The sequence below is a fragment of the Oryctolagus cuniculus genome, chromosome 1 (genome assembly GCF_051225735.1).
Source record: "Oryctolagus cuniculus isolate XC-2025 breed Fujian yellow rabbit chromosome 1, ASM5122573v1, whole genome shotgun sequence".
NCBI classification, from domain to species: domain Eukaryota; kingdom Metazoa; phylum Chordata; class Mammalia; order Lagomorpha; family Leporidae; genus Oryctolagus; species Oryctolagus cuniculus.
Window position 1 is genome coordinate 45,731,612 of NC_142867.1, and position 15,639 is coordinate 45,747,250.

Consider the following 15,639-nt stretch of genomic DNA (forward strand, 5'->3'; position numbering starts at 1 on the left):
AATTCAACAATCAAGTTAAGAATGGGCAAATGACATGAACAGGCATTTTTAAAAGGAAAAAATTCAAATAGCCAACAGATGCCTTAAGAAATGCTCAGGATCACCAGCTCTCAGGGAAATGAAAACAAAAACTACATAAGGTTTCACCTTAGTCCAGTTAGAATGGCTATCATATAGAAATCAAAAAACAATAAATGCTAGTGCAAACATAGGGGGAAAGGTACCCTAATCCACTGTTGGTGGGAATATAATATAGTACAACCATTAAGGAAGATGGTATGGCAATTCCTCAGAAATCTGAAAATAGATCTAACATATGACCCAGCCATCCCACTCCTGAGAATTCACCTAAACAAGATGAAATCAGCATATGAAAGAGTTATCTGTATCCCACATTTATTATAGCTCAATTCACAATTGCTAAGATATGGAATCAACCCAGATGTTCATCAGCCAATGACTGCATAAAGAAAATGTGATATATGTACACTATGGTATAGTACTCAGAAATAAAAAATGAAATCCTATATTTTGTAACAAAATGGATGCAACTGGAAACCACTAGGCTTAGTAAAATAAGCCAGTCTGTAAAAGACAAATACCACATGCTATCTTTGATCTGTAATAACTAATAGAGTACTAAAAAATGTGATGTCTATGAGTGAAATTGACATTTTGAGATTTGATTATTGTTTAGAGCTCTTGTCTATACTGTTGAGGAACAGTGGTATTTTTCATCTTACTCTTTGTTGAATTCTTTCCTTATGGAGAGTTAAGCTTATGATTATAAAATAAACTTAAAGTATGTGATTGTAAAAATTAAAAGGGGCCAGTGCTGTGGCACAGCGGGTTAACACCCTAGCCTGAAGCACCATCATCCCATATGAGCGCCAGCTTGAGACCCAGCTGCTCCACTTCCAATCCAGCTCTCTCTGCTATGGTCTGGGAAAGCAGTGGAAGATGGCCCAAGTCCTTGGGCCCCTACATCCACTCCAGGGAGACCTGAAAGAAGTTCCCGGCTCCCGGCTTTGGATTAGCGCAGCTCCACCCATTGCAGCCAATTGGGAGTGAACTATTACATGGAAGATCGATCTCTCTCTCTCCCTCTCCCTCTCCCTCTCTCTCTCCCTCTCCTTTCTGTGTGTAACTCTTTCAAATAAATAAATAAATATTTAAAAATTAAAAGAAAAAATAAGAAAGTAAGGTAGAGGGAAGGTGGGAATAATAAGTACCAGAAGGTGGATAGGTTGGGATTTATCTCTATGCTCCTATATCTATATATAAAATACATGAAATTTGTTCACATTGTATCAATTTTTTAAAAAATAAAGAAAAAAGTAGGTTAGTAGAGTAACTTTACAGTGGAAAAAAATTAATTAATTAAAAGGATTCTTAAGAGGGTTATTCCAACAGAAACATTGCTAACTTGCACTGAAGGGATGGCAGTGAACAAAATGAAATAGGATTGACAAATTTCCAAAATTCTACAGGCAGAAAGTAAGCTAATAAAACCATTCAAGTGCAAACACAATCCTTCATGAATAAAGAAAGATGTCTCAAAGAAATTAGCTACAAGCCCAAAGGGCAGCAGATTATTCACAAGTCTTGACATCCAAGAGAATTTGTATCACTAGGTGTCAAAATGGACCATTTTCTTCTTTGCATTTTGTCTTCTGAATGTCTATAACTGGAAGCAGAATATTTGTTTTCCAGATTCACAGGTCCACAGATAGAAGAATATTTTTTGCCCAAAAATGGATAATACCCAGAATCTCACCCACCCACTGATTTAGATTTAGATAATGATATTCAGAAATTTTCAACTAAAGATATTAGAAGACATTTTGGATTTTTGACTGATGCTGTGATGAATTAAGACTTTGAGATACTGTGATGTGGAGAAAATAAGTTGCACATGGCACAGAAATGGATGTTTGGGGCCAGAGGGCAGATTTTGAGGGAAGCAGAATAATGCTGCCTCAGGATATCTTGTCTACTCCATTTTCTGTTGCTAATGACATAATGCCACAGACTAGGTAGTTTATGAAGGAAAAGGACTTCATTTTGGCTCATATTTCTGTTCCAAGGTTGAGGGCCTCATCTGGTGATGGCTGACAGAGTCCTGAGGTATACAGGGCATCACATGCAGAGAAGCAGAAAGCACACTAGAGATTTAGCAAACTGGCGTCTATATTAGACCCATTCCTAAGATAACAGCATTAACCCAATAACCTATTAATCTACTAATGACATGAGTGAACCCATTAATCCATACATGACAGTGAATCCAATCACCTCATGGAGGTTACACCTGGTCCCACTTCTTGATATCACATAATGGGAATTAAATTTCAACATCAGTTTCAGTAGGAACAAATCATATTCAAACAATGGCAAGGTCCATGTGCTGATCTCCAGAATCTGTGAATATGCTACCTAAGGTGGCAAAAGGGACTTGCACATACTATTAGAGGTATTTTGCTGGGGAGCTCAGGAGCCAGTGTTGTGGCACAGTAGGTTAAGCCCCTGTCTACAACCAAAGCATTCATAGGAGCACTGGTTTGAGTCCCTACTGCTTCACTTGAAATCCAACTCATGGCCAATGTGCCTGAGAAAGCAGCAAAAGATGGCCCAGGTTCTTGGTCCCCTGCCACTCATGTGGGAGACCTAAATGGAGTTCTAGGCTCCTGGCCTTAGACTGGCACAGTCCTTGTTGTTTTGGTCATTTGAGAAGTAAATCAGTGTATGGAGGATTTGTCTCTCTGTCTCTCACTCTCTCTCTCTGTAACTCTTTCAAATAAATAAATCTTTAAATAAATAAATAAAATGGGCAGATTATGCTGGACTGTGTGGATGAGCCAAATGTAATCATAGTGGATGAAGACATAAGGGAAAGTCCTCCTGAGTCCAATTGTCATAAGGAAATTCTTCTTCCCACCAAAGAAGCTGCCAACCCCTTCATGTTGCTGCAGCCCCATAGACATCCCAGAGACAAGTTGTCCAAACAGAGAACACCCAGAGAGCAGAGTTCCAGCCCAAGGGACCCACACTTGTAAATCAATGAATGAATGATGAATAAAGCAGGCTGTAAGTCTTTCATAGAGCACATAGGACAAGAAAACTTAATTCAATTCAAAATGTTTGTTAATCATCTATTATCTGCCATGCACAATAGGTGGTTCTGGGAATCTATGAGTGTCTAGACAGGCAGGACACCTGTCCTCCTGAAGTCTACAGTCCAGATTTCCACAGTAGTTCCATCCTCAGAGTGTCAACAGCCTTCCTCAGAAAGAGAATGTCCAGGGCGTGCAATAGTAAGCAAGCAGCCCTACACAAAGCAAAGAGAAAAGTCGTCCAGTTTGTATTCTCTTAACCATAGCCAGCTTAACCACTTTACCAACTCCTTAAAAAGGAATTAGTGGAAATTAACACATTTGTAGTCATATATCACAGCATAAAACCTGTAAATATTCTATATATCATTAATAAGCCTATCCACACAGTAGATAGGTAAAACTCATTCCATAATGATGCTTCAGTCATTCTAAAATAATCCTTTTCTCTTTAAAAAAATTTTATTTATATATTTGAGGGGTAGAGTTACAGACAATGAGAGGGAGAGAGAGAGAAAGTTCTTCCATCTACTGGTTCACTCCCCAAATGGCTGCAACAGCTGGAGCTGAGACCATACAAAGCCAGGAGCCAGGAGCTTCTTCTGGGTCTCCCACATGATTGCAGGGGCCTAAGCACTGTGCCATCTTGTACTGCTTTCCCAGGCCATAGCAAAGAGCTGGATCTGAAGAGGAACAGCCAGGACTAGAACCAACGCCCATATCCAATGCCAGAGACACAGAGAATTAACCTACTGCACCCCGGCGCCAGACCCTCTAAGATGATCCTTCTCAGGGCCGATGCTGTGGTGCAGTGGGTTAAAGCCCTGGCCTGAAGTGCTGGCACCCCGTTGGGGCACCAGTTTTAGTCCCAGCTGCTCCACTTCCGATCCAGCTCTCTGCTATGACCTGGGAAAGCAGTAGAAGATGGCTCAAGTCCTTGGACCCCTACACCTATGTGGGAGACCTGGCAGAAGCTCCTGGCTCCTGGCTTCAGATCATTGCAGCTCCAGACATTGCAGTCATCTGGGGAGTGAACCAGCAGGTGGAAGACCTCTCTCTCTGTCTCGACCTCTCTCTGTAACTCTGTCTTTCACATAAGTAAATCTTTAAATAAAAAAGGGGGGAGTCTCTTTACCATCTAGAAAAAAAAAGATAATCCTTCTCTTATCTTCATAAAAGGCTGAGTTAAAAGTATCCTGCTAGGAATTCTCATAGAGGACTATCCAAGTTTGCTCAGTATGGATCTAACCAGTTCTCTCTCCTGCTTTACCCTCTACAAAGACCCCTACTGCTCTAAGAATAAAACACAAAGCCGTTAATGTGGCCTAGGCAGGGGTAATAGAAACAACAGTTAAAAACAAGTAAGCACATGGCTTCCTACCTATAAGAATGGACACTTGTTATAAATCACCAACATATCCAAACACATGCACACTAGCTGAATCAGCTCTGCCCATAGCATCCAGTGAAACCTAGCCCTTTCCCACCTCTCCAGCTACTCACCAACCAACAGATATCTTTCTGTTAATGTCTGCCTTAATACTTAATACATCCAGTTCCCCAGCTCAAAATGCTCAGGATCCTCACCCTTTCTATACCAGGCATTCGGTTGACACGCACTATGTCAAGGTAAGCTCTCTCTGATTGCCACCATCTCCTACCCCAATTAATCAGCTCTCCTTGTGCAAGGGTACTTCCAAAAGCTTGCAGAAAATTGAATTAAAAGCTGTTTATTTTAGTACAAAAAAAATTTGTTGTAGAGAGTTGTATGTTTGTAAGGCATAAAAAGGAGATTTTTTCATTTGAGGTTTCACTTTCCAAATGGCTCCAACAGCCAGGTCTGGGCCATGCAGAAGCCACAAGCCAGAAACTCCATCCTGGTTTCCCCACATGGATGGCAGAAGCCCAAGTTCTTGGGCCAATCCCAGCTACCTTCCGAAGTGCATTAGCAGGAAGCTGGATAAGAAGCAAAGTAGCAGGACTTGAACTAGCTCTCTGATAGGGGATGCTTCCAATTGTAGCAGAGGCTTAATCCACTGGAACACACTGGCAGCCCCTGGAGCATGTCTATGACAAAGTGTTAAGAAGTACATGGAAAATTCATATTATGAAAAACTATGCATCGAGTTCAAAATTCACTCTTGTTTGGCAGCCTACACATCCCTTTCATCATAAGCATGCAATTATAATTCAAAAATTGCTATGCGATTACTATTTTCCTCATATTTTAGAGCGGGGACTGTATCTCATGTACTGGTAACCCTACTATTAGTTGTTGCCTAGGACACAAAGGAATTCCAACATGATAGTATTCATGGAGCATTTATGATGTATCACACACTGTTCTTTTTTTTTTTTTTTTTCTATTTATTCAAGAGACAGGGCAAGGAAAAAAAAGAGAGCAGTCCCCTCTGCTAGTTCACTCCCCAATGGCCACAACAACTAGGGCTTGGCTGAGCCACAGCTAGGAACTGGAAATCAACCAGGGTCTAAAATTTGCATGGCAGGAACCCAATCACTTGAGCCATCACTGCTGCTTTGAAGAATCTGCATTAATAGGAAGTTGGAATCGGAAGCCCGAGCCTAGAATCAAACCCAGGCACTCAGATAAGGGATGTAGACATCTTAACTATCTTAACTGCCCAAACTCCTGCTCCCACACATTGTGTTAATCAGTTTAATAGATGATCTCCTTTAATCCTACAACAGGTCCATGAGGTAACTGTTATTAGGATAGATTATTTTAGATGAGGACCCTGAGATACAATCAAGCTAAGTAATTATCCAAAGTCTCAAAGCCAGTAAGCGCCACAGCCACAAGCAGTAGGGCTCCCTAGCGCACACTTTTTAAGAATGACACCACACTGCCTTCATAAATGCTTGCAGAATGAATCAGTGTCAAGTTTACAGTGGGCAAAACCAAGTAAACTACACCCTGAATAGAAAGCAGCCCAGAGGCATCATCCGAGCTCTGTGTTCTTGGCCTCCCCAACAGGTGACAGCCACGGATATAGCTATAGCTATAGTAAAGATATAGTTAATAGCTAAAGAAATATCCTGTGAAAATAATATGCTTGCCAATAGCTTTCAAAGAGCTTTGCAAAATTCATTCCACTTTAGATCCACACCAAAATCCCCAAGGAAATAGTCTTCTGTCATACAAAACATCTCCCCACTGTACCTCTGGTGCCTCTCTCCTACTCCTGGGACACCTCTTGCCTCTCAGACACCCTGCAGGACAGTAGTAGCACAAAGGAAACAGCAAAGCCGATCCCAACACTCACCAGAAGAGCACTTTCCCAGACAGATCACCGCCCCTTCCCCACCAACCTTCACCCTATGCAAAGGAGGAGGTGCCTTTACCTTGAAATAAAAATGCCTTGCTGGTGTTGTGCAGTCCAGACACCTGGGTGACTCCAAGGGTGGTGTTCACAAGGTCGAGCTCGGTGATGATATCCATCTGAAGGTCAGGGTCCATCCCAAAGCCCAGCACTGGAGAGGAAGAGAGAGCTGTTTCAGCTTAAAAGGCAGACTGGCAGCAGCAGTAGCAGAGCAAAGATTACAGAGGTGTGCTGTGGCAAGAGATACTGGGGAGCCAGTGACAAGTGTTTGGAGACTCTCTCCATGGAGAGAAAAGGAAAGTAACTATGCTCTATCACCCAAGGGTAGTGGAGTTTCTTTCCCCACACCTGTTCCTCATTATAGAGGACTAATCCTTTCTCCAAAACCCTTGTGTCAAATCTATGTCAGAACTCAGAATGCAACATGGATTAGAAAGGCAACATGGCCTACATACCACATGCTAGGCAATATCCCCAATGAAGTCAGAATCAGTACCCCATAACCAATACAGTGTTTCTGGAGTAAAGAGCATGAGGTTTTCCTCAAAATGGCATTAAAACAAAGACTGTAAAGCCACAGCTCAGTTTTGGGTCAAATTTTGCCATCATATGAGTTCAACTCAGGATAGATATGACTGTCAGGTAAATTATGAAAAGATAGTTTTCTAAGCTTTTTTATTTGCAAAATGAGTGTACAGGATTGTGACCTTGATCTCCAAGCCTCAGAGACAGGTACAATAGCAACATCTGACACCCCACCACCACCAGTAAAGACCTCTATGGAACATACCCTATTAATCAGGCACAATCACCTGTAACAAAGTAGAAGGGAGTGGAGAGGGAACCTGTCCTTGTTGGAAAAGGTGGCGGAGGGACAGGCCAGGAAAGAGAATCCCTGGAGTGACAGATGTACATTTCCACCCAGGAGATTCCTGAGTAGAAAGTTAGATACCTTGACAACTCTTGTTGGAGGGAACCTTAACACCGAGAAACATGGCCCTGCGCCGCCTATTTCCTCATCTGAGAAATTCAGATCCCTAAGGATGTCGGTCTCTCACCCAGGGGGTGTTCGGAATGAATGATTCATTCATGACTACAAAGTGATTTCCAATTATATATCTATGGCAGGAGATCACTCTAAGGGACTGTGTTTAAGCTATTCACGGAGGCTGGGTCTATCTGTACTTAGCATCTCAATAGTGCAATTTTGATTGCGCAGTTGGAAATGTTTTAATCAGCAACAGCTGTCAACTTTCGTCTGATGGCAATGCAGTTGCTGAGGCAGGATCGGGAGAGCTTGCACCCAATTTGTCCCACAGCAGCTGCCTGAATATTCATCAGGACACTGGGAGTTATCACAGCCTCACCTGTCCTCCCACCTTCATCCCTGGCCCTACACACTTGGGAAATGAAACCCACCCTCTCCTTCCTCTTTTCCTTTAGGAAACAGGAGCTGTTGTAGCAATCTAGGCTTCTGTCAACAGATTGGTCAGAACGGGCACTTTGGAGCTGAAACCTGTCATTGCCAAGACAGAAAAAAAGGTTAAATTGGAGGGACAGTGCACTTGGCTGCCTTCTAAGCTTTTGTCAGTTTTCTCCTTGCCTCCTGAACTGAAGGTTTAAATTTTCCCCCTCCCAAATGCAGCCAGTAATGGGACCAATTTATCCAAAGACAACTCTTCCCATCATTCACTCTGTACTTATTGCATTTAACGTTTTATCGGGTATTGCTAAGTATTTACTATGGAACACTCATATTGCTAGGAAATGGCCTCAGAGAACTTGCAGGCCTATGGAAAAGGGGAGGTGGAGAAGGATCAAAAAATTAAAAAAAAAAAAACCATACATGCCATGAGGAAAACAGAACAGGGTAATGGCAGAGAAACCAACTTGGGTAGGGGGCATATTCTAGATAAGGGGTTGGAGGAGGTTCTTCTGAGCTGAAACCTGAATGACTAAAAGGGGTAAAATCTGAGGGGGAAACTCTCCATGCCCAGAGAACAGTGAGTGCAAATCAGTAACACACTCAGAGTGCTCACGGAGCAAAGAAATATCTAGTGCAGCTGCAGTGGAACAGGCAGGAAAGGTCAGGAGATAGGCAAATGCCAGATCTTATAAGGTCTTGTGATGCACAACGGAGATGGATGGTGTTCTAATTCCAATGAGGTTTTGAGGTTTATGTTTAAGTAAAGGAAAGGTGATATGCTCTGACACTTTATTGTTATTTTTTATTTTATTTGAGAGATAGACAGAATGTCTCACTGGTTCATTTCCTAAATTCTGCAATGAGTCCACGACTGGGTCAGGTGGAAGCTGGGAGCTAGAAACTCAGTTCAGGTCTCCCACATGGATGGCAGAGACCCAAGTACTTGAGCCATCAACTGCTGCTTTCCAGGGTGCACATTAGCAGGAAGTTGCAATCAAATGCACTGCCAAGACTCGAGCTCACATACTCTAATATGGAATCCAAGTATCCAACTGGGCAGCTCAGGCCAAAGTCCTATCCCTCCAATTTACATTTAAAATATGATCTAACTTTCTTTGTATACCTTCCTCATGCTGATTATCTCATACATAGACTCCGTTCACAAGGACTCACAAAGAGCCTACTCTGTGCATCTGAGCTATAGCAGTCCAAGTCACAGCACCAAGACCCTGTTTCTGAGACTGGTGCTGTTTTCCTCCAACTGAGCTCCCATGCCAGCAGTTCTGTGATCACCTTGAAAAGACAGGAAAGGAAGTAATATTTCAGTTTGATCTATAGTGTTCTACACCTCTATGGCAGAAATTAAATCAAGGGTGATCTCATAGGACCTCCAAGCCAGTCTTTTGCAGGCCAGGAATTTGTAAAGTAGTCTTGGGAATGTGCCCTTAGCTAGCCATGAGGGCAAGGAAGCATTCCCATAGCCACAGTGCCTTGCACAGAATCTGACACATGGTACACCCTGAATTTATGACCCGATTAATTACCTAATAAGTGGACACATGATCACTGCTTTGAATGCAAAGACCTCAGAGCATCATGCAAGTCTGGGGATGCCATGAGAGTATAGGATGGCATGCAGGCCGAGGAAACTTCCTAAAGGGAATGTGGTTGACTGAGTTATCAACCCCAAATTTTTACACACGCACACACACACACACACACACACACCCCATGTTGATACCCTATGCTGTCAGCTTTGCAATTCCTTCCACTAGAGTGAAAGTAAACCTCCCCATCCCTTGACTCTGAGCTTAGCCATATAACTTGTATGGGCCATTAGTATGTTAGTAACATTGCACAAGCTGACACTTGAGCATGTTTGTACAGCAGGGCTGATATTCTTGTACTTCTGCCAAAGGGAAGGAACCTGGCCTTGGTGGCCCACAGGTCTAAGAAGACTGAGACGTACGGGACAGACATCCTACCTGAGTTTAGAACCAAGCCCAGTCAACAGATGAGCCAACACCAAATCAACCTACTTATATGTGAGGCAAAATAGTGATGATTGCTTTAAGCCTTAGACTTTTGGGTGATTTGCTATGCAGCATTGTTGAGGCAATAGTTTAACTTATGCAGAGACTTAAGACTCATTATGATGGCTATTTTTAAGAAGCCCAAATCTGGCCGGCGCCGTGGCTCACTAGGCTAATCCTCCGCCTAGCGGCGCCGGCACACCGGGTTCTAGTCCCGGTTGGGGCGCCGGATTCTGTCCCGGTTGCCCCTCTTCCAGGCCAGCTCTCTGCTGTGGCCAGGGAGTGCGGTGGAGGATGGCCCAGGTGCTTGGGCCCTGCACCCCATGGGAGACCAGGATAAGTACCTGGCTCCTGGCTCCTGCCACCGGATCAGCGCGGTGCGACGGCCGCAGCGCGCCTCCGCGGCGGCCATTGGAGGGTGAACCAACGGCAAAGGAAGACCTTTCTCTCTGTCTCTTTCTCTCACTGTCCACTCTGCCTGTGAAAAAAAAAAAAAAAAAAAAAAAAGAAGCCCAAATCTTCCAGATGAGGACCCCTGCAGCTGGGTAGAGTTAAGGCATCCTAATAGGCTTTGCAGAACTGAGAAAACCCCTCAGTGTTACCATGGGATCCCCATCTCCAAGGAAGAGAACAGTACTCTCAATCCAAGAAGTGTTGGGAGAAGACTGCACTTCAAGGCAGTTTTAGTCCTAACTCTTCCCCATACAAATTCTGTGTTCATGTGTTCTGTGTTCAGCTCCTCACTCCTCAGAGTCAATTTCTTCCTTTGTGAAAGGAGATGGTAATTCCTGCCCCCCAGACTCATGAGTTCTCGGTGACCATGCCACAAGCCCTCTAACAGCTCACCCTGGAACATAGGTGGTACCCAGCTGGGGTTTACTTCATCTGTCTTTCATAAGACTATTTGTCCAAGCCATTCCCACTCCCTGATCCTCATTTCCACTGGAATCATACAAAAGGCACAGATGGCCTCCTTCCTCTCAACCCCTTTCCATGCTCAATTGACCTAGAAGGGCTTTTCTCCCTGGGTTTGATTTATGAAATCTGCATATTCGATCTGTATTCACTTCCCCAGCCCCTCACAAGAGAAGGTGCTCCTCGGGTTTTAAGATAACTCTACTACTCTTGTTATGAAAACACTCCATAAAAACAGACCAAGAAAGAAGAAATCAATTCGGCTTCTAGACACTGTTCTCTTCTCTCTCTCTAATTGGTCCCCTTCAGAATGAAAATGTTGGTGCCAACAGCAAGATGTGTAAAGGATAGCATTTTGCACACTGCCTAGGGAATCGGAAAACCTATTAATAAGGCAGCATTTACATGGCCTCTCCTGAACCTTATGTAATGTGAGAGTATTGGTTCCATTAAAAAATTTTATTTTAATGTTGCTGCTTCTTGTCCAAGCATGGAGCTCCTGCCCTTTCCTAGGAAAGTCCATTAGAGTGTTCTACTTTGCACATAATGGCTCTACAACTCGCCGAAGCTGGGAGTTAGAATTAAGCAGGATAAAAAGCTCCTGGGGAAGATACAGTATAAAATCTGGAAGGCAGCACATCAATGTCACAGACACATCTGAGGCTTGGCTCTGGGATCTAGGAACTCTGTCTTAACCAAAACACCTGCTGCTACTTCTGCTGCTGCCACTGCTGCTGCTGGCCACTCTCTGGCCCCGCCCACAGGCCCAAAGTCCACTCAATCCACCCTCAGGGCCCAGGAGCTAGGATCCCAAGTAAATCCTCCTGGGTCTGGCTCACTTCAAGTCTAATCCGGCTCATCTCCTATCGTGGAAGCTGTTTACCTGGTCCATGCAGAGGAAAATGATGCTGCAAGAATGTTCTAAGACCTCATTTAACAGCAGGATTTCACAACTACTTGATCAGTTCTTAATATCCCAAAAGCAATTTTCCTGAAGATACGCTCTATATCTGTCCAAAGTTGGCCAATATTTCACATGATCTCTGGGAGCTGGGGGCTCATGTTCACAGCTCCATTACTCAAGTCACAATTAATGAATCCCTTGGGAGTTGCTAAAAAAAAAAAAAAAAAAAATCTCCTTTCCAGCAGGAGGCAGAAAAAGGCATTCGCTGGGCACCTAGGGCACCACAAGTACTCCCTTCACCCCCTACCTTGCTGACAAAAACAAACTAGGAAACAATGGGGAAATATTCATTGAGTTTCATATTATTTACAGTTCCCAGCCATTGGAGAAAATTCATAGACATAGTGTGTTATTACTGCTATTATTGTAGCTTTTAAATTTTCATGATTAGTGATGTACCTGGAAATCGCATAATTATATTTCACCCAGAAATAACAAGAATTGCAGAACAGTGCCCCCTGTCTTGACTCCACTTTGCACTCTAAAACAACTTCCCTGAACAATGGGCTATGTAAGCAGCTTCATTATGACACCTATCATTAGATCTTTTCATATGTAACTGCTTCTGCACTGCAGTCTTGCTTTAATTAAAATGTGCCTGATATCATCTATTCATTTCCATTCAAAGGCAGTGATATCTGAGGAGCTTGCTAAGTGAACCACATGTTTATTTCATCTAAGACTGTTAACAGCCCAGACAACAATTGTCTCACTTGACAAATAAACTTTTTTCAAGCAGCTGTTTGGATCCTGATAAACTAATCACCAGCCAGCCTTTGCCACCTAAGAACAGGAGGGGTGTGTGATGTGAGGCACAGGAGGGGTGTGTGATGTGAGGCACAATCAAAAGGCGTGTCCACAGAAAGCTCCTGCTTCTACCCCTGAAAGCGATGAGAAATTTTAAATGTATAAACTGAGAGAAATTTTCCTCTCTCTTTCCCTTTAGGATTGCTCTGATAATTTTTGTAGAAGGGACATATAGCCTCCAGTGTTTACTGCCAAGCAGCATTGAGAACACAAGCTCCCCAGGTAACAGCCACATCCAATGGGTCATCTCCTTCCATAGCTCTCTTACTTGGCACAAGCTGTTCCCTCTGCCTGACATGTTTTCTCACTTTGTCCCTCTGGAAAACTCCCCGGAAAGCCTTCAAGAAACGATTCTGAAATATCACTTCCTGAGTACAGCTTGCCCTGGCCAGCAATGGCCCTGCTCAGAATTAATTCCACCCCTCTTCTCTGTATTTCCTTAACACAAACTTCATATACTCCCTCCTCTCCACCCCCTCTTCCTACAAAACTGCATAATGGAAACCCTTTCCAATCTTTACCTGGATAGAGACAGTCCTAGAAGGCAAGCACCAAGTAACTTGTTCTCTGCAGAAGCAATGCTGGCACCCAGCAAGACATTCAACTGTTTGTTGAATGAATAAATAAATATGAGTGAGTCTTCTCCTACAACCAAAATTTTCCAAGATTTAAAGGAAATGGAGTGTGGGAGCAGGGGAAAGACCCTCTAAAGATCTCCTCCACCAGCAATGTGTCCTGGAACCACTCTGGAGGAGGGCACTTTTTGACGACTTTTCAAAGCAGTGATGAGACAAAGGATTTAGGCACTCAGTCTTGATATGCGCTTAGGGATGTTAAGGGTCTGTCGCCTTTTTCCCTGTCCTCCGTTCCTCTGTAAGATAACAACCAGTACTCGATTTTACGTTGGAAGCCAGTAGCTCTAGCCCTGCACCAGCCTCCTGCACCAACCTGGGGATTCACTCCTCCCAGCATGCTCTAGGTATTAGATCCCTCCCGGTGGGCCTGAACTCAAGAAGCAATTATTCCATGCTAGACTGAGTCTAGGCACCTCAAAGCCTGGGAAACTGCAACAGAGATAAGGAAAGGAATGGAGATTTCTTTTGTCCCTGGAGAAATCTACACCCCAAGTAAAGCAAAGTCACTACCGGCTAGGTCCTGGGGAAAACGCTGGGGAAACGCGGGGTGGGTGGGGTGGGGCGCCACTGAGCACTACTCTGGGATCCTCCGGCAGGCCAGCTGCCAAAGAGGGGGCGCCTGGGGCACAATCTCATCCAACTTTTGAGATCACCAAGGGCCAGGGCCTTTCTCTCGCTCTGAATAAACTTGTTCCCTGGCCTGAGAAGGAAGCTATTCCCTTCAGAGAAGGGAAAGAGGGGAAGAGAAAAGCCACAGGGAAGGGCCACACATCTATTCTGGAGTGCAAAGTCAACAGGGCGCACTCAGGGAGGTTTGCGCCAGCCTGAAGACCAACGACACTCCCCCCAGTCGGAAGCCCCTAATTTTACCGTTTCCTACCCCACCCCTCTCATCCCTGCCTCCTTGTATCTACTACTGAACGCTTGAAGACGGCGGCTGCCAGCCGAACCCCAGAAGACTTGGGGGCAGGGGAGCCGCTGGAGGCGGAAGGAAGCAGGTGCGCTCCGAGTCCTCTCAACTGCGTCTCCCTAGGCAGACGGAGTGAGGACTTAAGAGGATCTCGCCAGTTATCCTTGTTGCCACTCCCCGCCCCGCAACCTGCGATTGCAGCCAGAGAAACATGGTTTGGAGCTTGGGAGATCGCCCCGGATTGTGTCCACTCTTTCAATTTCCCCACAATAATTGTTGGCCCAGGCCGTGGAGACCGGAGGCTGGCGGGGGAGAGACTGCTCCTGGAGCTCCCCTGGGGACAGTCAGGACAGGACCAGCAGGGATCAAGGGATCCAGGGATCCCAGAGCTCTCCCGCAGCCTCTCATCTTGCCGCGCCCTCCCTGGCCCTGACCGCGCCCGCCGGCCGGAAGCGCTCCCTTTGCGGGTTCCACCACTCAGGGAGCGATTTCTACCGCACCTTTCAAGTTCGGGGGTGTGGAGCTCGTGGGCCCGCCCTGCTGCAGGTTTTGATTCCCTGGGACCAGAAAGCTGATTGCTGAGGGTTCTACCGCTGGGCCGCGCCCCTCACTCTTGCATCCGCTGGGTCAGGTCCCCCAGAAAGGAGGCGCGCACCGGGGAGCATCTTCCTGCTCGTGAGTCCCACTTCTCACCCCATTACCCCTAGCAGGACAGAGAGATCCAAGGGACTGATCCAGGAGACCGCCCCTCCCAGAGCAGTGCAGAGCTAGGCTCCAGATCTCCCCCTACGCCGGTGTGGGCATTGGGCACAGCTGCGGGGTTGCCCCCTTTTGCCGGTCCCTCCAACCGCCCCAGCCGTGCTTACCTGTCCTAGCGGAGCACACGCAGAACCACACAACTAAAATCACATCCGTCGGCATCGCTCCGAAGGGTCCCCGCCAACAGGGGCACGCCGAAGCCAGGAGGAAAGAAATGCGCCGGTGTACCGAGGCGCGCCGGGATCGGAGCGGCCAAACTTGCTAGCAGGCGGCTGGGGAGGTGGCTCGGCAGCGCCGGGTGCTGCGCTCGGGGATCGCGCCCGGGAAGGCGGCCCCGGCCGCCCCGCCCCCAGCCCGCCCCCCACCGCGGGCGGCGGCGACTCCAGGCTCGGGCCCCGGCCCCCGCTGCGGCTGCGCTGGCCTCGGAGCTGGAGCGGGAACGCGCGGCTCAGCCACTCCGGCAGGTTGCGCTCGGCGCTGGGGGCTGATCCAATTTGCCTCTTTCGCCCCCAGAGCTGTGAGGGACGCGGCGGCGGCGGCGGCGGCGGCGGCCGCTGCTACCCACAGGAGCAAACCCGAGCCAGAGTCCCGGGACCCTCAGCCGAAAAGGAAGAGCTGGAGGTTCACACGCTCCAGCCCAGCAAAGCTGCCTTCTGTGCCTCGGCGCTGGGGAAGCGGCTGCAAGTTGCCACAGTTCACCCCCCGCCAAGTTCAAAGACCACCGAACCCTCTTGGG

General features: G+C 46.0%; 1 protein-coding gene across 2 annotated transcripts in view; it reads right to left on the bottom strand.

Moving 5' to 3' along the window:
* Positions 1 to 15,210, bottom strand: part of NELL1 (neural EGFL like 1) — a 1,050,155-nt gene extending 1,034,945 nt beyond the window's left edge. For both annotated transcript variants that reach the window (XM_002708986.6, XM_002708985.6), the window contains exons 1-2: positions 15,011 to 15,210; positions 6,477 to 6,605 (exon numbers count right to left, since the gene is read on the bottom strand). In XM_002708986.6, coding sequence (XP_002709032.4) covers positions 6,477 to 6,605; positions 15,011 to 15,065 — 184 coding nt within the window. In that variant the 5' untranslated portion in view covers positions 15,066 to 15,210. The remainder of the gene's footprint in view (positions 1 to 6,476; positions 6,606 to 15,010) is intronic.
* Between the last annotated feature and the right edge of the window lie 429 nt (positions 15,211 to 15,639).